This window comes from Mobula birostris, chromosome 13 (assembly GCF_030028105.1).
Source record: "Mobula birostris isolate sMobBir1 chromosome 13, sMobBir1.hap1, whole genome shotgun sequence".
Classification (NCBI taxonomy): Eukaryota; Metazoa; Chordata; class Chondrichthyes; order Myliobatiformes; family Myliobatidae; genus Mobula; species Mobula birostris.
In genome coordinates, this window is record NC_092382.1 from 57,984,750 (window position 1) to 58,007,555 (window position 22,806).

Below are 22,806 nucleotides of genomic sequence, written 5' to 3' on the forward strand. Positions count from 1 at the left end.
GATCCCGACGCCCGGGTCCCCAAGCGAGGAAGCGAGGACACTTTCCCGCACTCACAGACGATCCGCTTCAGCACTGGAGGAGAAAGGTAAACACCGCTCACTCGGAGACTGTGAGCATGCCCGAAGTGATTATTGCATCATCCGGAGGGCGGGGCTTCGGAAACAGACGCGCAGATGCTGCCCATCTGCGGTTAAATGGGAGGGGCGAACGGGGTCACGTGACGTGTGTGTGTGTGTGTGTGTGTGTGTGTGTGTGTGTGTGTCTCTCTCTCTCTCTCTCTCTCTCTCTCTCTCTCTCTCTCTCTCTCTCTCTCTCTCTAACTCTCTCTCTCTCTTCCCCACCCCCCAACCCAGGCAGAGCATTCCAGCTACCCACCACTATGTGGAAATAAACAAACTTGCCCCTCACATCTCCTCTCACCTTGAATGTATTAGACATTTCAACCCCCTGGAAAATTATATCATCTGTCCACTCTATCTATTCCTCTCGTAATCTTATAAACGTTCATCCAGTCTCACCCCAGCCTGCGCCGCTCTGTACAAAACAAAATAAGTTTGTCCAACCTCTCGTTATAGCTCATGCCCTCCAATCCAGGCAGTATCCTGGTAAACCTCCTCTGCGCCCTCTCCAAAGCCCCGACATCCTTCCGAGAGTGGGGGCGACCAGAACTGTATGAAACACTCTAGATGTGGTCTAACTAGTTTTATAAAGCTGTGTTACAAACTGTAACGTTTTAGAAACGAACCAGCAGCAATAGAGATCACACTAGAGTCTGGTTTTGATGTTAAAATCGTTATCTTTATTAATACCTACTTATTACATAGTAACTTAACCGTATAAAGGAAAGTTAACAGTGTTATGTGTATATATGTGTAAATATAACTCTCAAACTATCGAGCCTGAGGGAACAAAGCTTAGAGTCTTGAGACGGTAAAGTAGGAAAGTTCAGTAATCCACGGAATAAATGATGGGAGAGAGATATTTGTAATCCAGGGTGAAACGTAGAGAAAAGGCCGTTACACCAAAATAACCGTCGTCGAAGTTCTTATCCGTTGAATCCGTCCACATACAAGTTATCAGCGAAAGTGACCTGTCACAGGAATACGGTTTTCCAGGGGTTACCACACAACATACCCAGGCAAGGGTTAACACAAGCGGTCCCCCAAGATATTCCAAAATCCACTCCTGTGGATATTATGAAGTGATAGCTACACGCATTCGTTGTGGTTCCGTGTACCGATGATCAACCCACTCCTGCGGGCATAGGAGAGTTCCAAGCCTCAGCTGCGACAAACTGAAACTATCAGCTTTTCCAGTCTCTCTCTCTCTCTAGACTGGCCGACTGCCTGTCTGCAGATCGCTCTCTCTCTCTTATGGTTAAATCCACAGTCAGCGCCGTCAGCCTGTGACTGACGTCATAGTCCCGCCTCCTCACTCCGGCGCTCTTAAAGACACAGTCACAGTCCGACCGCAGGCTCGCAACAGCCGCAACACAACTTCCCGACTTTTCAACTCAGTGCTTCAACTAATAAAGACAACCACACCATTTGCCTTCTTAACCACCCAATCAATCTGTGCAGTCTCTTTCAGGGAGCGATGAACCTGGAGTCTAAAATCCCTCTGATCATCAACACTGTTCAGGGTTTTGCGTTTAACAGTGTACTGTCTCATACATTCGACCGACCGAGCTGCCAAGATGATCATCACTAATCAAATCTCACTGAGATTTCTCAGGTCCTGTTGAATTTATTGCCAAGTGCACAAGTACGGGAAGGTACAGGTACAGAGAAACACTGACTTGTGGCAGCATCACAGGCAAGTACATTCAGATAACACACGGAACACAAATTATACGATTCTCTGTCAGTCACAATCTATAAATACGTTTTATGTCATTAACAATATATAAAATACATTGTGTCAGGATCAATATTAAAATGTGAATTTTGTGTCAATAACAAACTTGGAAATGTTGAATTTGGTCCCTGTTTCCATTCCTCCTGTAGTCCACAACCAGCTCCTTTGTTTTTATCACCATGAGGGAGAGGTTGTGTTCTTCACACCACTGTGTTGGGGTGATGACTTCTTCTCTGTAGGCTGCCTTGTTATTATTTGAGATTAGGCCAATCAGTGTAGTGTCGTCAGCAAATGTAATTAGCAGATTGGAGCTGTGGGTGGCGACACAAGTCATGGGAATACAGGGAGTAAAAGAGGGGGCCAAGGAGACAGCCCTGTGGGGTATGTGTCCTGAGGATCAGAGAGACAGGGGTGAGGGAGCCCACTCTTTCCACCTGCCAGCGATCTGACAGGAAGTCCAGGATCCAGCTACACAAGGCAGGGTGAAGGCTGAGGTCTCTGAGCTTCTTGTCAATACTTCACGCCTTCGTATGGCTACTGCTCTGCCCATGACTGCAAGGAACTGCAGAGAACTTTGGAGAGCAGAGAACATCAGAGAAACAAGCCTCCCCTCCATGGACTCTTCCTGCACTTCCCCTGCATCGGAAAAGCAGGCCATGCACTCAAAGATCCTCACAACCTGGACATTTTTGCTGCATTCCTCCCCATTTTAATTGTGTGGAAATATTAGACAGACTGAGCTTCTGCTTTGGAACCTCAGAAGGAAACTTAACTGAACTATTGTCATTCCTGAGGAATGCAGGTAAATAGAAAAGGCTTCAATCTCACATTACGATCTGCGGTAACTGGGATCAGGTGACCGGTGGTGCTTCTCCCATATCAATATCAGAATCAGGTTTAATAGCACCGGCAAATGTCATGACATTCGTTGTCTCTGCGGCAGCAGTAGGACCTGATTCATAAAAATAGATTTTAATAATGATGAATTACAATAATGTACATATTAAATAGGTAAATTACGTAAGTGGTGCAAAACAAAAATTAAAAAAATGTAATAAACTCTTTTAATTGTGTGGAAGTTCTGGAGCAATTCTTAACTAAACTGTACACATTCATGAGAAACTCAGAAAAATAGAAAAGGCTAAATTCTCAAATGAATGGCTCTGTGTTAAATGTTTGACCAACATGGTGACTGAAGGCAGCTGCAGGTTCATGAGGGACTGTTACTGTCAGATTCTACAGTTCTTGCGGATGCTCATCGCACCCAGGACTGAACCCTGATCACTGAGTATTGGAGGAGTCCGTTCTGCTGATGTTAGCCTTAAACTAGACTGGTGTTTAATATTGTGGATCTGTGAAAGATAAATCAGTTCTGTATCAAATCCCGTGTCTCAGGTACTTACTGTCTCTACCACACTCACAATATACACTAGAGAGTCCTCTCGGCCCATCTGGTCCCTGCCCATGTTTCTGTTCCATATCAGTATATCAAAATCTATCCCTGCCGTTCCCCTCTCACTCTCCCTGTGATGACAGGGTGCAACTAGTCACCACTCCATGGGATAGGAGATTTCCCTTGAATTTCAGAGAATCATAGAAATCTACAGCACATTACAGACACTTTGGCTCAAAATGATGTGACAACCATGTAACTTACTCTAGAACCTGCCTAGAATTACCCTACCACATAGCCCCCTATTTTCTTAATCTCCATGTACCTATATAAGAGTCTCTTAAAAGACCCTATTGTGTCCGCCTCTATCACCGTCGCAGGCAGTACATTCCACACACACACCACACTTTGTTTAAAAAATGTAGCTCTGACATCTCCTCTGTACCTACTGCCAAGCACCTTAAGCCTATGTCCCCTTGTGTTAGCCGTTTCAGCCCTGGGAAGAAGCCTCTGGCTATCGACACGACCAAGGCCTCCCATCATCCTATACACCTGCATGAATTTCCTGCATGCTTCTGTCCAGGCTGAATAACGCGATGAGCTCTCTGTGGTTTTAACGTTCTTCGGGGCTCTGGACTAAGGTGGTTAAGCTCCTTCTTCCCTGATCTTTTCAATGTTTTGTGTCATTTTCACTCATTTCAAAGGTCTGTGCCTCAGACAGCTGGGTTACTTGAATGAGCCTCTAAAGTCTGACAGCAGATGAGCGAGTGAATCTTCGATGGTGTAGAGTCAGAAACCAAAAAGTTAACAGCCTGAGTCAGGCCTTTGGGGCTCCAGGAAGAGATGGGAATTAAGAGTTTACAAGGACAAGGAGGAAGAGGAATCCAACCAGCAGAATATGGCTACAAATGAAAGATCAGAAACACTTTGAAACTGTTTGATTGAAAAAAAAGGTGGTTAATTTCAGCAAAGTACTGGAGGAAATCAACAGATCAGGCAGCAAATGTGGAGAGGAATAAATAGACAACGTTTAGGCCGAGCCCCTTCAGCATGCCCAGACTGTGTACTACTCTGCTTAGTTGCTGCCTGAACTGCAGAGTTCCTCCAGCATTTTGTGTGTATTTGTTTACATTTCCAGCAACAGTAGAATCTCTTGTGTTTCATATCTGCATTTGTCACAAGGTTCTACTTTGGCATTAGACACGCGGAAAGCTTGTTGATATTAAGTGTATTGCTTATGGGAGCTGCTTTCTGCATTAAAAGAGCTGCCGAGCTTCCTACACAAAAAAACTACTGAGGTATGGACATGGAACCGGTGCTTGCAGATACTTTTAATGGCTCCGTGATTACCCAGAAAGCTCTGCGAGAATTTTCGCCGTCGCTGAAGCACCGATTGAATGCACAGGCTGTTCCCGAATATCGCGCATGCGCGCGGTACACAAAGGCCTTGAGAAATCGGCACCAGGTAAGAGATATTCCCCGGCTGCGGGTAAGGGTTTTCAACACCGAATTCGGGACAATTGCTGTGAGCTCCGGACACCGTGAACCGTAATCCCGGGACAGTCCTGTTCTCTTCCCTCTCTCTCAGCACCACGATCCGTACACGGGCCCCGGGGAGCTTCCGGCTGATGAGGGAATGGGATCCGATGGATCTCTCAGACAGAGCTGAGCTCCAGCTGTCTAAATGCAAGGATTAGGAACTCGGAGAAAGGGAACAAAATCTTTTTCATCAGCAGGTGAGAAAATCACCTCTGTTCTGCCTTCAATCACAAACGAGAAAACCTGCAGATATTGAAAATCCAAGCAACACACACAAATTGCTGGAGGAATTCAGCATTAGTACTCTTTTCCATAAATGCTGCCTGGCCTGCTGAGTTCCTCCAGCATTTTGTGTGTGTTGCTTGTTCTACCTCCTCTTGTTCTGGACCTCTCTACCCGTGGGAACATGTTTTGACCCATTCTCTCTGGGTACATAATGATATCAAACACCTTTGTCCTGGGCAACAAGTAGCTTTCACATCACAAATGTGCCAGACTCCAATGAGACAGACTACTGCCCTTTCCTTCATATTCATTGGCTGCCAGTCCCCTGGGGGAGGGTTCAGGGGAAATATTTATGTACAAGACAGAAACTGGTGTTACCTGTGTGTATTGAGGCAATGCAAAAGTTGCTGGAGAATTTGCAAGTGGGAGGAAGTGGAGTAATATTTGGAAATCTGACTTTTTAAAGCATCATTTAGCGAGCAAATCAGGTATGGATGGTGTGCAAAAGGTCTGGTGAGAAAATCCTTCATAACCCTCTACAGGCCTGCTATATAGGTTGTGTGAGAGTGGAGATGAACTCGATCAAACCCAGAGGAGATCAAAGTTCTCATTTGCTAGCTGTTAAAATAAATACCTCTCTATTTAAAGTTCAGTGTGCACATGTTGTTGTCAATGGGTAAAAACTGCACAGGCAAGATTTTTTGGCACACCGGTCATTACAAATTAGATGGGACATTGGTGGGAAGGTGGGGAGACTTCCAGTGTCCTTGACACCCTCACCTGCTAGGTATGCATCCAGCTGCAGCTTGTAACCCCGCACGTTAGGGAGTTGGAGCTGGAAATGTTTGAATTCCAGATCATCCAGGAGTTGGTGAGGGTGATAGATATGACATGAAGAGAGGTGAATTCTCACCCACAGGAATCTGGGTGAGAGTCAGGAAGGCAAATGAGGTTAATTAGCCATTGCAGAGTACTCTTGTTGCCATCCCACACAACAACACTTTAGAAACTGTTGGGGGGGGGGGGGATAACCTGGCAGGGGAGTGTCAAAGAGCTGATAGGGGATTTGTTAGCAGAGATCAAATATCCTAGTGGTAAGGCTTGCTAGTGCTAGTGTGTGGTGGGGGAGGGGGGATGGTGGTTAAACTAAATTTGCAGAGGGGATTGGAGTCAGAATGCCAGAACAGATAGTGGAGAGGGTGAATTGAAATGACATGCATCTTTAATTAACATGAGGAGTAGAAATCTTTACATTACTTCTCTATCTAAATGTGCAATGTGTAATTTCTAGTAATTTATAATAAATAGTACATAGGACAGTCATTAAAACATAGAAATACAATTGCATCAGTATGAATTAATCAGTCTGACGACCTGGTGGAATGAGCTGTCCCGGAGCCTGTCGGGCCTGGCTTTTATGCTGTGGTACCGTTTCCTGGATGGTAGCAGCTGGAACAGTTTGTGGTTGGGGTGACTCAGGTCCCCAATAATCCTTCGGGCTTTTTTACGCACCTGACTCTGTAAATGTCCTGAATAGTGGAAAGTTCACGTCTACAGATGCGCTGGGCTGTCCGCACCACTCTCTGCAGAGTCCTGCGATTGAGGGAAGTACAGTTCCCATACCAGGCAGTGATGCAGCCAGTCAGGATGCTCTCAATTGTGCCCCGGTAGAAAGATCTTCCATACCAAACTTCATCAAGCATCTGAGGTGGAAGAGGCGCACAGCCACATGACACACAGCGGGTATGTACAGACTATGTGAGATCCTTGGTGATGTTTATGCCGAGGAACTTAAAACTGTTCACCCTCTCAACCCCAGATCCATTGATGCCCATAGGGGTTACCCTGTCTCCAGTCCTCCCGTCATCCACAATCAGCTCCTTTGTTTTTGTGACATTGAGGGAGAGGGTGCTTTCTTTACACCCAGACAGATGTTGTTCAGACAAAGTCAGCAATCAAATGGTTGAGCATGGTGTGATGAATGTGCTGAGCTGTGTATATCACAATGCAGGAAACGTCATAGGAAAGCCAGATGAGCTCAGGACAGGGAATCATGATATTGTAGCCATTACTGGGACTTGGTTGCACCCAACAGTCTGAGGGATTTAGAGGAACACATTTCTAGAGAGATTGCACCCCATGCCAAGAAACAAAGGTGGATTCAGTAAGTGATTATAACTTTCCATATGTTGACTGGGACTCCCATACTTAAAAGGACTAGATGGGGTAGAGTTTGTCAAATGTGCCCCTAATTAGGGCTGGTGACAGAAATTAGTGATTATAATGCTATTAGATCTAAAGTAATTATGGAAAAAGAGAGGTCTAGACCATGAGTTGAGATTCTAAATTGGAGAAAGGTTAATTTTGATGGTATCAGGAAGGATCTAGAGGAACAGATTTGTCGAGAGATTGCAGAATATGCCAAGAAACAAATATTGATATAGTAAGCAATTTTAACTTTCCAAATATTAACTGGGTCTCCCATACTGTCAAAGGTCTAGCTGGGGTAGAGTTTGTCAATTGTGTCCTCAATCAGCATGTAGAGTTCCCAATGTAGAAGTGTGCAATAAGCTGTTAGGAAATGATCCAGGGCTGGTGATGGAAATTAGTGTATGGAAACACTTTGTATCTAGTGATCATAATGCCATGAGATTTAAAGTAAATATGGAAAAAGAGAAGTCAGGACCACGGGTTGAGATTGTAAATTGGAGAAAGGTCAATTTTAATGGTATCAGAAAGGATCTGACAAGTGCGGTTTGTGACAGGCTGTTTTCTGGCAAAGGAGTACTTGGTAAGTGGGAATTCTTCAGAAGTGCAATCTTGAATGTGCAGAGTTTGTGTGTGCCTGCCAAATTAAAAGTTGAAAGGTCACTGGTGCAGGGGTCCCTGATTTTCAAGAGATATTGAGGCCCTGGATATCTTGTTCCTCTAAATGCCTCAGACTTTTGGGTGCAACCAAGAAACATTAATGGTTACAAATCATAATTCAATGCCCTGAGCATATCTCATTTTTTTTTTTTTAGTTGTCTTCTGTAAGTTTTAAAAATCTTTGCAATAGTTTTTGTTCTATTATTTGCCCTCTCTGGCTTTTATGTTGGCTTTGGCTTCTCATTTCAGCCATGGTTGTGTCCTCCTGCCTTTACAATGCTTCCATTTCTTTGGGATGTATCGATCACTCAGCTCCCAAATTGCTCCCAGAAACTCCAGCCATTGCTGCTCTGTTGTCATTCCTACCAGTTTCCCTTCCAATCAAGTTTGGCCAGCTTCTCTGTCATGGGGACATGGAGAAGTTCCATGGAACAGGCCATTAAGCCCATTTAGACAATGCCAAAAATACTTAAACTCTAATGCAATGTCCTACACTGGGACCACAGCCCTCCATACCCCTACCATCCAGGTACCTATCCAAACTTCTCTTAAATGGTGAAATCGAGCTGGCATGAATCACTTGTGCTGGCATCTCATTCCACACTGTCACGAGCATTTCAGTGAAGAGTTTTTCCACATGTTCCCCTTGACTTTTCACCTTCCTCACTTACCCATGACCTCCAGTTGTTGTCCCACCCAACCTCAGTGGAAAAAGCCTGCTGCGTTTACCCTATCTCTACCTTCATAATTGTGTATACTTCCAACAAATCCTCAGAGCAATGTATAATTTCCTTGTTTATGTTTAGAGCGTTTTTTACGTGTAGAAGATGATGAGGGGTATTGATCATGTGGATAGCCAGAGGCTTTTTCCCAGTGCTGAAATGGCTAACGCGATGGGGCACAGTGTTAAGGTGCTTGAAAATATGTACCAATGGGATGTCAGGGGTAAGTTTTGCACACAGAGAGTAGTGGATGCATGGAATGCACGGCCAGCAGCGGTGGTAGAGGCAGATACAATAGCGTCTTTTAAGAGACTCGGATAGGTACATGGAGCTTAGAAAAATAGAGGGCTATGATTTAGGGAAATTTCAGGCAGTTTCTAGAGTAGGTATGAGGATTGGCAGAACATTGTGGGCCGGAGGGCCTACAATATGTTGTAGATTTCTCATTCCTATGTTAAACAGCAAAACAACATTGGCGGTTCTCCAATCCTCTGGTACCTCCCCCTATCACCAAGGATGATTTAATTATCTCTGCTAGGGGCCCCGACAATTTCTGCACTTACCTCCTGTAGAGACCGAGGGAGCACCTTGTCATGCCCTGGAGATTTATCCACCCTAATCTGCCTCATGATAGCAAACATCTCCTCTTTTAATCTGTACAGGGTCCATGATGTTAATGCTGTTGCCCACACTTCCATAGACTCTGTGTCCATCTCCTGGGTAAATAGAGATGATCTTCCCCATCTGCATTGGTTCCAAACATGGATTACCATTCTGGTCTTCCAGAGGACCAACTTTGTCCCTTGCAATACTTATACTCTTAATCTATCTCTCGAATCACTTAGGATTATCCTTCATCTTTCCTGTGAGGGCAACCTCATGCCTTCTTTCAGCCATCCTGATTTACTTCTTCTTTGTTCTCTTGCATTTATTCTTCATAAGAACCTACCCGCTATCCCTATTATGTAACTCCATTTTGTGCTCAATACCAATGTCTCAATATCTCTTGGAAACCAAGGTTCCCTATAGTTTCTGTCTTTACCTTTTATTCTGACAAGCACATACCCGCTTTGTACTTACAAAATATTGCTTTGAAGGCCTCAATTTACGAAGTACACCTTTGCCATAAAGCAGCCTGTCCCAGTCCACAGTTGCCAGATCCTAGTGTCATAATTCAGATCCATACCCTGAACACATCCACCTTTCCTACGATGCTCCTTGTATTGAAATATACAGGGCTCAGCATATTCACTGCACCATGCTCAACTTTTTCATTCCTGACTTTGTCTGAGGTCTGAACAACATCTGTTTCCACAACCCCTCCATTATCTGTTCTGTTATCCAGGCTCCTATTCCCCCTGCAATTTCAGTTTAAACACCACCCTACCCCCAACTCCCACCATACAACTCTTGTCACCCCTTTGGCTTTCATCTCCCAGATCAATAAAAAGGAGGTGCATTCCAGGTACAGGTAAATAGGAACAAATGGGGTACTTATGAAGTACAGGAAATTCACGTGAACACTTATGAAAGAAATAAAAGAAGGCATGAGGTTGCCCCCCAGCAGACAAGATTTAGGAGACTCCTCAGGGATTCTGCAGACATGTTAAGAGCAAAAAGATTGCAAGGGGAAAATTAATCCTCTGGAAGATCAGAATGATAATCCATATGAGGAGACCAAGTAGATGGGGGAGATAGTTTTTTTGCATCCGTATTTACACAGGAGTTGGACACAGTCTATAGAAGTGAGGTAAAGCAGCATCGACTTCATGGACCCTGTACAGATTACAGAGGTGGAGGTGTTTGCTGTCTTAAGGCAAATTACCATGGATAAATCCCCAGGGTCTGATAAGTTGTTCCCTGGGACCCTGCGGAAGACAAGTGCAGAAATTGTCAGGGCCCAAGCACAAATATTTAAATCATCCTCAGTGTCAGGTGAGGTACCGGAGGACTGGGGGACAGCCAATGTTGTTCCACTGTTCAAGAAAGGCTCTAAAAATAAACTAAGAAATTATATGGTGGTGAGCTTGACATCAGTAGAGGGAAAGTTATTGGAACGTATGTGCAGGAACCAGATATATAAGTATTTGGATAGATGTGGACTGATTAAAGATAGACAGCATGGCTTTGTGCACGGTAGGTCATGTCTAACAAATCTTATAGAATCTCTCGAGGAAGTTATCAGGAAAGTGGATGAAGACAAGGCAGTGGATGTTGTCTACATGGACTTTAGCAAGGCACTTGACAAAGTCTCATATGGGAGGTTGCTCAAGAAGGTTCAGTCACTCAGCATTCAAGATGATATAGTAAATTGGATGAGACACTGTCTTTGGGAGAAGCCACACTGTGGTAGCAGATGGTTGTCTCTCTGACTGGAGGCCTGTGACTAGTGGTGTGCAATAGGGATCAGTTGGATCTGTTGTTGTTTGTCATCTATATCAGTAATCTGGATGATAGTGTAGTTAACTGGATCAGCAAATTTGTGGGTGACACCAAGATTGGTGGTGTAGTGGACAACGAGGAAGACTATCATGGCTTGCACTGCTATCTGGACCAGCTGAGAAAATGGTTTGAGAAATGGAAAATGGAATTTAATGCAGACAAGTGTTAGTAATTGCACTTTGGTATGATCTACCAAGGGAGGTCTTTCACAGTGACTGGTCGGGCATGGAGGAGTGTTGTCGTAGAAAGGGACCTGTGAATACAAGTCCTTAATTCACTGAAAGTGGTATCACAGTTAGATAGGGACGGAAAGAAGGATTTCAGCCCATTGACCTTCATGAACCAAAGTACTGACAACAACAGATGGATGTTATGTTGATTTATAGAAGACATCGGTGAGGCCGAATTTGGAGTATTGTGTGCGGTTTTGGTCACCTACCTGCAGGAAAGATGTAAAAGAGGTTGAAAGAGTTCAGAGGAAATTCACAAGGATGTTGCCAGGTCTGTAGGACTTGGGTTATAAAAAAAGATTGAACAGGTCAGGACTTTATTGCTTGGAATGTAGAAGATTGAGGGGAGATTTGATTGTAATGGAGGGGCATAGATAGGGTAAATGCAAGCTGGCTTTCTCCACTGAGATTGGGTGGGACCACAACCAGAGACCATGGGTTAAGGGTGAAAGGTGAAACATTAAGGGGAACATGAGGGGAAACTTCTTCACACAGATGGTTATCCAGGTGTGGAATGAGCAGCCAGCACAAGTGGTGCATGCGAGCATGATTTCAACATTTAAGAGGTTTGTATGGGTACCTGGATGGTAGAGGAATGGGAGTAGACAGTTTAAATTGTTCAACACAAACTAGGTGGCCCAAAGGGTCTATGTTGTAACTTTCTATGACTGTGACAAGAACCTGAAATATTACAAAAAATCACTCTAAGTACTTTTAACAGCTGTGCGGACCAACCATTCATCTCGGCAGGAAGTTTTTATATGGCGTTAAAACTGTGGCGCTTTAAGTTAATAATACATAAAAGAAAATCCCAGCTGCACGTCTTGAAAGACTATTTGCGTGATAATGTTTCAGTTACTGTGGGGCCAGGCACCCATGCAGCTCAGTAGGAACAGGGAATAATACCAATGGAGAGAGTCAAACTGAGCCAAGGCATGAATTGGAGATGGCAGAAATGCCCCATTCTTATAGAGACAGGAAGAGCGTCAGGGAATTGATGGTCATTCCAGATACCAGCATTGTGCCCAGACAGAAGATGATTTCTCTGTCCAACTTGGGTTGAACCTCACTGTAACAGTGTGATACCAGATCAAACCGTGGCAACTCAAGTGATCTCATCTGAAATATTGTCCTACACCCATTGATGGAATTTGTAAATCTTTTTACAGGTTAAAAACGAGAAGGAATTTGCTCCAGGATTCTCAAACACGGCATGCCAGTTTTGCTGCCTCTGTCTAGGTATTTAAGAAGTGGAGCAAGGGATTCAAACAACCATCCTTCTTGCTCAGACTGCGGGGAGGGATTCACTCAGTCATTTGACCAACTGGCATGCCCAACATTTGACAGAGGGGAAAGACCGTTCACCTGCTCAGACAGTGGGAATGGATTCACTCGGTCATCTCAATTGAAGGTACATCAGCAGGTTCACACTGGGCAAGGCCATTCATCTGTTCTGTGTGTGAGAAAGGTTTCAGTCGGTCTTCCCACCTGTGGACACACCAGTCAGTACAGACCGGGCAGAGGCTTGTCATATGCTGAATTTCTGGGAAAGGAATTCACTCAGTCATCTGACCTAGTGGCTCACCAGTGAGTTCACACCGGGGAGCGGATGTTCAGCTGCTCAGACTCTGGGAAGGGATTCACTTGGTCATCTAACATAATGGCTCACCAGCGAGTTCACACCAGGGAGCAGCCGTTCACCTGCTCGGACTGTGGGAAGGGATTCACTTTGTCATTTAAGCTACTGACACACCAGTCAGTTCACACAGGAGAGAAGCCGTTCACCTGCTCAGTCTGTGGGAAGGGATTCACTCGGTCATACAACCTGCAGAGTCATCAGCGAGTTCACACAGGGGACAAGCCGTACACCTGCTCAGAATGTGGGAAGAGATTCACTCAGTCATTCTACCTACAGAGACACCTGCGAATTCACACTGGGGAGAAGCTGTTCACCTGCTCAGTCTGTGAGAAGAGATTCACTCACCCTTTCACCCTACAAAGACACCAGCGAGTTCACACTGGGGAGAAGCCATTTACCTGCTCAGTCTGTGAGAAGAGATTTACTCACTGTTTCACCCTACAAAGACACCAGCGAGTTCACATTGGGGAGAAGCCGTTCACCTGCTCAGAATGTGGGAAGAGATTCACTGATTCATCCACCCTACAGAGTCACCATCGAGTTCACACTGGGGAGAAGCCATTCACCTGCTCAGTCTGTGGGAAGAGATTCACTGATTCATCCACCCTACAGAGACACCAGCGAGTTCACACTGGGGAGAAGCCATTCACCTGCTCAGAATGTGGGAAAGGATTCACTCAGTCATCCAACCTACAGAGTCATCAGCGAGTTCACACTGGGGAGAAGCCATTTACCTGCTCAGAATGTGGGAAGGGATTCACTCAGTTACACAACCTACAGAGTCATCAGCGAGTTCACACTGGGGAGAAGCCGTTCACATGCCCAGACTGTGGGAAGGGATTCACTCGGTCATCCCAACTATTGTCACACCGGTCAGTTCACACTGGAGAGAAGCCATTCTCCTGCTCAGAATGTGGGAAGGGATTCACTCAGTCATCCCAACTACTGGCACACCAGTCAGTTCACATTGGAGAAAGGCCATTCACCTGCTCAGTCTGTGGGAAGGGATTCACTCAGTCATCCCACCTACAGAGTCATCACCGAGTTCACACAGGGGAGAGGCCATTCACCTGCTCAGTCTGTGGGAAGAGATTCACTGCGTCATCCCAACTGAAGGTATATCAGCGGGTTCACACTGGGGAGAAGCCGTTCACCTGCTCAGTCTGTGGGAAGGGATTCTCTCAGTCATCCCAACTACAGACTCATCAGCGCGTTCGCACTGGGGAGAGGCCATTCACCTGCTCAGTCTGTGGGAAGAGGTTCACTCAGTCATCCCAACTACAGATTCATCAGCGAGTTCATACTGGGGAGAAGCCGTTCACCTGCTCAGAATGTGGGAAACGATTCACTCAGTCATCCCAACTACTGGCACATCAGTCAGTTCACAGTGAGGAGTGGTCTTTCACCTGCTCAGAATGTGGGAAGGGATTCACTCAGTCATCCCAACTACTAGCACACCAGTCAGTTCACACTGGAGAGTGGCCACTCACCTGCTCAGACTGTGGGAAGGGATTCACTCGGTCATCCAACCTACTGGCACACCAGTCAGTTCACACAGGGGAGAGGCCATTCAGCTGCTCAGAATGTGGGAAAGGATTCACTCATTTATCCAAGCTGCTGGCACACCAGTCAGTTCACACCGGGGACAGGCCATTCACGTGCTCGGTCTGTGAGAAGAGATTCACTCAGTCATCCTACCTACAGAGACATCTGCGAGTTCACACTGGGGAGAAGCCATTCAACTGCTCAGAATGTGGGAAGAAATTCACTCACTCTTCCACCCTACAGAGACATCAGCAGGTTCACACCGGGAAGAAGCCATTCACCTGCTCAGAATGTGGGAAAGGATTCACTCAGTCATCCCAACTACTGGCACACCAGTCAGTTCACAATGGGGAGTGGCCGTTGTTATGAATCCCTGGGTTTCCTTTGCTGTGGACTGTCATCTTAAGAGAGAGAGAGAGAGAGATATTAAGGCGAATCAGTCTGACTTACGGCTTGTTTACATCGCTCGCAGCTTGTTTAGTTTTAACTGAGGACACAGACACTCAGAGTCAGACAGAGATGAAGGAGAAAAAAATGGAAGGATCGACATAAGGGAACTGGTGGCCAAGGGTCACTGTTTAGAACTTTCCAATGCCCACAAGGGTGGGTTAATTATCGATTCAGCGAACGTTGAATGTGTGGTTGTCACCTCATTTGATCCATAGGAGTGGATCGGATTTGGGGTATCCTGTGAAGACCACACCCTTGCCTAGGTGTGGTGTGGTAATTCACTTGAAGACGATACGCCTTGTGACAAGTCACTTTTGGAGATAATTCGTATGTCGATTTGGAACGACAACGGATAAAATCTACAGCGGCTGTTCTCCACTTTTACCACCATGAACCTGTGGAATTCGACATAATTGCCTTCTCTCGATATTTACCCTGGATTACAAATATCTCTCTCTCATCATCTATTCTGTGGATGAACAGAACTTTCACACTTTACCATCTCAAGACTCTTAAGCCTTGTTTCCCCAGAGCTCAATAGTTTGGGAGTTATATTTACACACATATATACACGTAACACTGTTAACTATTGTTATCTTGCTTAAGTTACTATATTATAAGTCAATACTAATAAAGATAGTGGTTTTCACCTTAAAACCAGACTCCAGGTGTAGTCTATTGTTGCTGGTTCATTTCTAAAGCGTTACAATTCGTAACAAAATTGGGGCCTGCATCCAGGATATGAACAAATTTGGTGGTGTATTGATTGATTAGTTATCAGTTTCATTGGGGAAATCTGTTTAGATTTATTTGTGTGTGGAAAATCAGCAGCAATGGATGTTGATAGATTTCTGGAACCGCCAACATCTGAGGCATTAGAGGACGTCAGTAGCATTGAGTTGTTGAGTACTGCTAAAAGGTTCAAACTTGTTCCGGTGAAATCAACAATGAGGAGGGCACAGATGCAGAGGATAATAGCTGAGCATTATGTATCTGAGGGTGTGTTTAAACCGGAGGAGTTGGAGGTGTTTCATGAAAGTAAACCTAGTGAGCTTGAGCTCCCGTACAAGTTAGAAAAGTTAAAGATGGAGGCTGCGGAAAGGCAGAGGCAGTTTGAGGCTAGAGAAGCAGGAAAACAGAGGGAGGAAGCAGAAAGAGGCTGTTTGAGCTGGAAAAGATAGAGAGATTGCTGCAAAGGGGTCTAGTGTTAGACTCTAGTGATAAGTTTGAGGCCAGTCAGGAAGTTAAATTGGTACAGTACCTCCATTTGACGAGGCAGAGGTTGATAAATACTTTCAGCATTTTGAGAGGGTTGCTCAGAGTTTAAAATGGCTAAAAGAGGCTTGGCCTATTCTCTCACAAAGTGTAATTAAGGAGAAGGCTCAGCAACCCTATTCTGCTTTGACAGTTGATGAAGCAGCTGATTATGACATTGTGAATGAGGCTGTGCTCAGAGCTTACGAGTTGGTCCCAGAAGCATACAGGCAAAATTTAGACATTTGAGGAAATCTGTAAACCACACTTATATATAGAATTTGCTTATGAGAAGTTTGTGTGTTTTGATCACTGGTGCACATCTAAAAATGTAAATGATGATTTTAACAGCTTGAAAGAGTTGGTTTTAATTGAAGAATTCAAAAGGTGCATCCCTGATGACATAAAGACATACTTAGATGAAAAGGATGCTGCCACTTTGCAGGAGTCTGCTAGATTAGCAGATGAGTTTTCTTTAACTCATAAGGTTAAATTTACCCTGAGTAAAAGCTTCCAAAACAGTATCAGGGATAACCAGGGTAAACTGGAAATTAAAGCTGGGACTAGTGACAAGAGTAAGGATGAAGGGAAGCAGTTGAAGGAGAAATATTGTGGTCTTACTATTTACTTGCTACTATTGTAAGAAGGCTGGTCATATGATGCTAATTGTTCCATCCTGAAGAAGAAAAAGGAAAAGGAGGCAGCCCCAAATGCCTGTGATCAGCAAGTTGAAGCACTGATAAATCCGCAGGGTTCTGAACATTCTCTTGAGGCTCAGTTAAGGACTGAGAGGTCTGACCGAGTTGAGAGGGATTCGATCGTTTTATGTCAGATGGGTTTGTATTAGCGAAGGAAGGGTCAGCCCTGGTACCAGTGAAAATTCTTTGAGATACTGGGGCTTCTCAGTCACTTATATTAGACAGCGTTCTAAAGTTTGGTGATGAGACTGACATTGGTGAGGTAAATCTTATTAAGGGTATTGGGGGCAGCATGGTTTCTGTGCCATTGCACAGGGTAACTTTACAGTCAGGGTTGGTTTCGGGACCTGTTAAGATCGGATTATGCTCCAGTTTACCAGTGGAAGATGTTACAAACGTTTGTAATTTGCTGTTAGGGAATGACCGGGCAGATGGTAAAGTTGTTCCTGCAGTGTAGTTGACAACTAAGCCAACCACTGACGATCCACAGATGGATTTTAACATTTATCCTTCCTGCACAGTAACTCGAAGTATGGCTAAAAAGTCTGCTAATGGAGACGGTTCTGTGCAGCACGATTCTGGTACCTATGACAGCCAAAATCGGGATCAGGTTATGATGACTTGTAAGGGTCTTTTCTGCCTTCATTGTTTCAACAGGATTCAGGTACTAAGTCTGATGAGAAAGATTTATCCCTGTCTAGGAAGGAGTTTATAGCAGAACAGAATTGAGACCCTGAGACTGAACTTTAAAAAAAAAACAGCTGTCTCAGATGATGCGAATAAGAAAGTGCCAGTAGGGTATTATCTCAAGGATGGAGTGTTAATGAGGAAGTGGAGGCCACCTGCTATACCTGCGAGTGAGGAATGGGCAATTGTTCACCAAGTTGTAGTCCCTAAAGTTTATTGGGCTGAAATTTTAACTTTCCCCCACAGTATGCCCTTAGGTGGCCATTGAGAACCTAAAACAGTTCAGGCCCTATGGCCCACAATGTTGTGCCGACCCTTAAACCCTGCCTCCCACATAACCCCCCACCTTAAATTCCTCCATATACCTGTCTAGTAGTCTCTTAAACATCACTAGTGTATCTGCCTCCACCACTGACTCAGGCAGAGCATTCCACACACCAACCACTCTCTGAGTAAAAAACCTTCCTCTAATATCCCCCTTGAACTTCCGACCCCTTACCTTAAAGCCATGTCCTCTTGTATTGAGCAGTGGTGCCCTGGGGAAGAGGCGCTGGCTATCCACTCTATCTACTCCTCTTAATATCTTGTATATTTTGGAGTGAATAAAACTGTAAGCAGGATTATGAAATAATTTTACTGGCCTAATTTGAGGAAAGATGTTGTGACCTATTGCAGAACCTGTCGCACTTGTCAAGCTGTGGGTAAACCCAATCAGTTCACCCCAGTGGCCCCACTCCGGCCTATACCTGCTTTCAGTGAACCCTTTTCCAAAGCTATAGTAGATTGTGTTGGCCCATTGCCAAAGACTAAAGCTGGCCATCAGTATTTGCTAACTATTATGTGCACTGCATCCAGAGTCTCAGAAGCAATACCTCTCAGAAATATTAAAGCTAAAACTGTGGGGAGGGCTCTTATCAGTTTTTTTTACTTTATTTGGTTTGCCTAGAGAAATCCAGTCTGATCAATGAAGTAATTTTACATCTGGATTGTTCCAGCAGGTAGTTTATGAACTGGGAACTAAAAAAATTACATCGTCTGCATACCATCCAGAATTACAAAGGGCTTTAGAAAGATTTCATTCTACCCTCAAAACAAAGATTAAGACATACTGTGTAGAAAATGGAAAAGACTTGGATGAAGGCAAACTGTCTTTTTTGCTTTTGTTCGCAGTAAGTGTCTCGGTACAGGAAAAACTGGGCTTTAGTCCATTTGAACTTATATTTGGTCATAGACTGAGGGGAACTTTGACCTTGTTAAAGGAACAATGGATTGATGGGGATGTACATGTTAACCTGTTAGACTATGTTTTGAAGTTCAAAAATAAACTACACCAAGCCTGTAGTCCAGCGAGACAAAACTTAAAGATTTCTCAAAACAAAATGAAGTGTTAATTTGATGAGTGGGCTTGCAAAAGAAAATGTCAGGTGGGGGATAACGTGCTTGCCTTATTTCCAATGTTGACGAATCCACTTCAGGCGAAATTCAATGGACCCTATGAAATAGTCTCTCCAAGTAATGATGTGAATTATGTTATTAAAACACCTGACTGACGTAAACTAACACAGGTGGTACACATAAATATGATAAAGCCTTATTTTGACAAGCAAACCACGGTCACAGTACATGACGCAGATATTGGTCAAGCCAAACCAATTAAGCAACAGCCGTATCGCATGAACGTAGAAAAGCATAAATTGGCTGAGCAAGAAATTGAATATATGCTGAAAATGGTATTATTAGGCCTTCAACATCAGATAGGAGCTCACCCTGTGTTATTGTGCCCAAACCTGATGGTAGTGTTAGATTTTCCACTGATTATAGGAAGGTAAATGCAGTAACATAAACAGATGCCTATTCTATCTCTAGGGTGGATGATTGCATGGATAAGGTTGGAAGAGGTAAATTTCTTACAAAGATTGATCTGTTGAAAGGGTATTGGTGTGTTCCATTGATGGACAGAGGTAGAGAAATTTCTGCGTTTGTGACACCTTCTGGGTGGTATGAATACAATGTTTTGCCATTTGGAATGAAAAATGCTCCAGGAACATTCCAGGGAATGATTGATTCTGTAATTTGAGGGTTAGAACACGCAGTTGCCTATATTGATGACTTAGTCACAGGGAGTGACACTTGGGAAGAGCATATCTCTGCAGTAGAAAAGCTGTTTGACAGGCTTTCCCAGGCCAACCTTACAGTTAACTTAGCTGAGAGTGAATTTGGCCATGCCACTGTGACCTATCTTGGCTATGTAGTAGGTCGAGGCAAGTTGTCACCTGTTCAGGCAATTTCTGAAGTTCCTATTCCAACTGGTAAGAAGCCTCTTAGAAGGTTTCTAGGAATGGTTGGATATTATCATAAGTTCTGTAAGAACTTTGCAGATATCGCTCTTCCTCTGACTAATCTCCTGAAGAAGGGTGAAAAGTTTGTTTGGACCGAGCCCTGTCAGGAGGCATTTGATCGATTGAAAGTTATTATTTGACATTAGGCCAATCAATGTAGTGTCATCAGCAAATTTAATTAGCAGATTGGATCTGTGGGTGGCGACACAAGTCATGGGTGCACAGAGAGTAAAGGAGGGGGCCAAGGAGACAACCCTGTGGGGTATGTGTCCTGAGGGTCAGAGAGACAGAGGTGAGGGAGCCCACTCTTACCACCTGCCGGCGATCTGACAGGAAGTCCAGGATCCAGCTACACAAGGCAGGGTGAAGGCCGAGGTCTCTGAGCTTCTTGTCGATACTTCACGCCTTCGTATGGCTACTGCTCTGCCCGTGACTGCAAGGAACTGCAGAGAACTTTGGAGAGCAGAGAACATCAGAGAAACAAGCCTCCCCTCCATGGACACTTCCTACACTTCCCCTGCCTTGGAAAAGCAGGCCGTGTTCTCAAAGATCCTCACAACCCGTACATTCTTGCTGCAAACCCGCTCCCCTATCGGGGAAGAGATACAAATGCCTTAAAGCGCATACCACCAGGCTTAAGGACGGCTTCCTGTCTGCGGTTATAAGCCAAATGAGTGGTCTCCAGTCCGATAAAATGGACTCGACCTCACAATGTAACTCGACGTGACCCTGCACCATATGTCTATCTGCACTGCACTTTCTCTACAGCCATAATGCTTGGTTACAGTTATTGTTTTGACGTATATCAGCTCAATGTACTGTTGTAATGTATCGATCTACGTGGATGGTACGTCAGGCAAGAATTTCACTGTAGCTCAGTACGTGATGATAACAAACAAATTCCCCATTTTAATTGTGTGGAAATATTAGACAGACTGAGCTGCTTTGGAACCACAGAAGGAAATTTAATTGTTGTCATTTCTGAAGAATGCAAACAAATGGAAAAGGCTTCAATCTCGCATTACGATCTGCGGTAACTGGGATCAGGTGACCGGTGTGGGTCTCCCACATCAATATCAGAATCAGGTTTAATAGCACCGGCATATGTCATGAAATTCGTTGTCTCTGTGGCAGTAATAGAACCGAATTTATAGCAATAGATTTTAACAATTGTGATTTAAAATAAATATATATTTATATAAAATATTTAAATTATGTAAGTAGTACAACATAAAAAAATGTAATAAACTATTTTAAATGTGTGGAGCTATTTGACTCCAGCATTGGAAATTCTGGAGTGAAGCTTAACTAAACTGTACACATTTATGAGAAGCTCAGATAAATAGAAAAGGCTAAATTCTCACATAAATTGATCATACACCCAGAAACATTGGCTGCACTTCAGCAGGTAAAAACAGTGGAATGAAACATGCTGAAAATTTTGCAGATAAAAACATATTGTCCACCCACAACGAGAGGACGTGACAGATCCGGATCTCACTGCCTTGTCTGAACGGGCGAAAGATGAAGCTACACGGACACGTAGAGCAGTGACCGGAAGATGCTGCAGATCTGCGGGAAAACGTGAACAGGAAACGGGATCAGGTGACGGTGGATGGTCTCCCACCTGAACCGATGACTCTGCTCCTTGCCCCTCACATGCTGTCCGACCCATCCGCTGCATTTCCCACATTATTTCATATTTACAACAAATACATAGTTACCTTTTCTCTCCATATCTTCTCTGTCCCTTTCCTTCCAGGTCACAGAGTCACGGGCTCGATTCCCATCCCGATCCAACACACAATTCAGACCTAAACAGGAAATGTGCAGGTTTCATTTAAATCAGTCTGTGTTTAAAAACACTCATTTCTATTCACATTCCTCTGGCCTCACTGGACAGCAACACTGAGAAACAGCAGGAGGTGGCCATTCAGCCCCTCGAACCATCAACAAGATGGCGGCTGCTCTCCCATCTCAGCCACATGTTTCTGTCTGATCCTCATTTCCTCGATCCCTTCGGTCTCCACTCATCTGCCAGCCTCTGTTTTCTGTGAGGACAATCACTGAGTCTTCACCGCCCTCTGTGGTGGGAATTTACAGACATTCACCACCCTCGGAGTGGAGACACTTCCCCCTCATCTCAGTACCGGACAGTCCACCCCCTTTTTCAGAGACTGGGATCCCTGGTTCAACCGGTAATGATGTTGTGCATTTCAATGTGTTCACCTCTCAGTCCTCGATTATCTAAATGAAAGGGTTATCACATTCGATCTTTCTTCATATGATGATCCCAACACCCCAGGGATCAGTCTGGCGAATCTTCATTGCACTCTCTATAACAAATACTCTCTAACTCTTTGTTAATCCTCTATGGAATTAATTTCGATTTTCTGCAGCCCCATGTTGCCCCAACCACTCACCTCCCACCCCTGTCACTATTTCCACCTTCCCACCTCCCCCTCACCTGGATCCACCTCTCACTCCCCAGCTCTTGCCCCATCCCCACCACTCACCTCTTTTCTCTGACTATTTCCCGTCCACTCTCAGTCCAGAGGGAGGGTCTTGGCCCGAAATGTTGATGGTCCATTTCCCTCCACAGATGCTGCCCGACCCACTGAGTTCCTCCGACAGTTTGTTCTTTGGTCTGTATAACCCGTGTTAGTGTGGGGAGCGGGATTTTACACCATATTCCAGGTACAATCTCAACAAAACACAAATAATTGTTACTTTGCCCGGACCATTGGTCCCACTTGCAGGACAACAGTCTGCCGGTGTTTGCCCCCCAATGTGGTGAATCCCTCTGCTCGCCACCACCATGGGCTCAGACATTTCCACAGATGAGCCCCTCCTGTCCCCACTGGGACAAACATCCTGTCTGCCCCCTCTCTCACTGTCTTCATCCTTTCAATAAAAT

General features: G+C 44.6%; 1 protein-coding gene, 1 long non-coding RNA gene and 1 pseudogene across 2 annotated transcripts; 1 reads left to right on the forward strand and 2 right to left on the reverse strand.

Moving 5' to 3' along the window:
* The window catches only part of LOC140207953 (uncharacterized), a 43,924-nt pseudogene that overhangs the window by 11,527 nt on the left and 9,591 nt on the right, over positions 1 to 22,806 (reverse strand).
* Positions 4,688 to 15,559, forward strand: LOC140206872 (uncharacterized). Its single transcript, XM_072275136.1, has 2 exons — positions 4,688 to 4,716; positions 12,447 to 15,559. The coding sequence occupies exon 2, from the start codon at positions 12,887 to 12,889 to the stop codon at positions 14,828 to 14,830; it is 1,944 nt and encodes a 647-aa protein (XP_072131237.1). The 5' UTR covers positions 4,688 to 4,716; positions 12,447 to 12,886; the 3' UTR covers positions 14,831 to 15,559.
* LOC140206873 (uncharacterized) lies at positions 21,389 to 22,456 on the reverse strand. The gene is made up of 3 exons (XR_011888413.1): positions 22,406 to 22,456; positions 21,614 to 21,703; positions 21,389 to 21,461 (listed from the first exon to the last, which is right to left on the reverse strand). It is a non-coding gene; the product is annotated as an uncharacterized lncRNA (long non-coding RNA).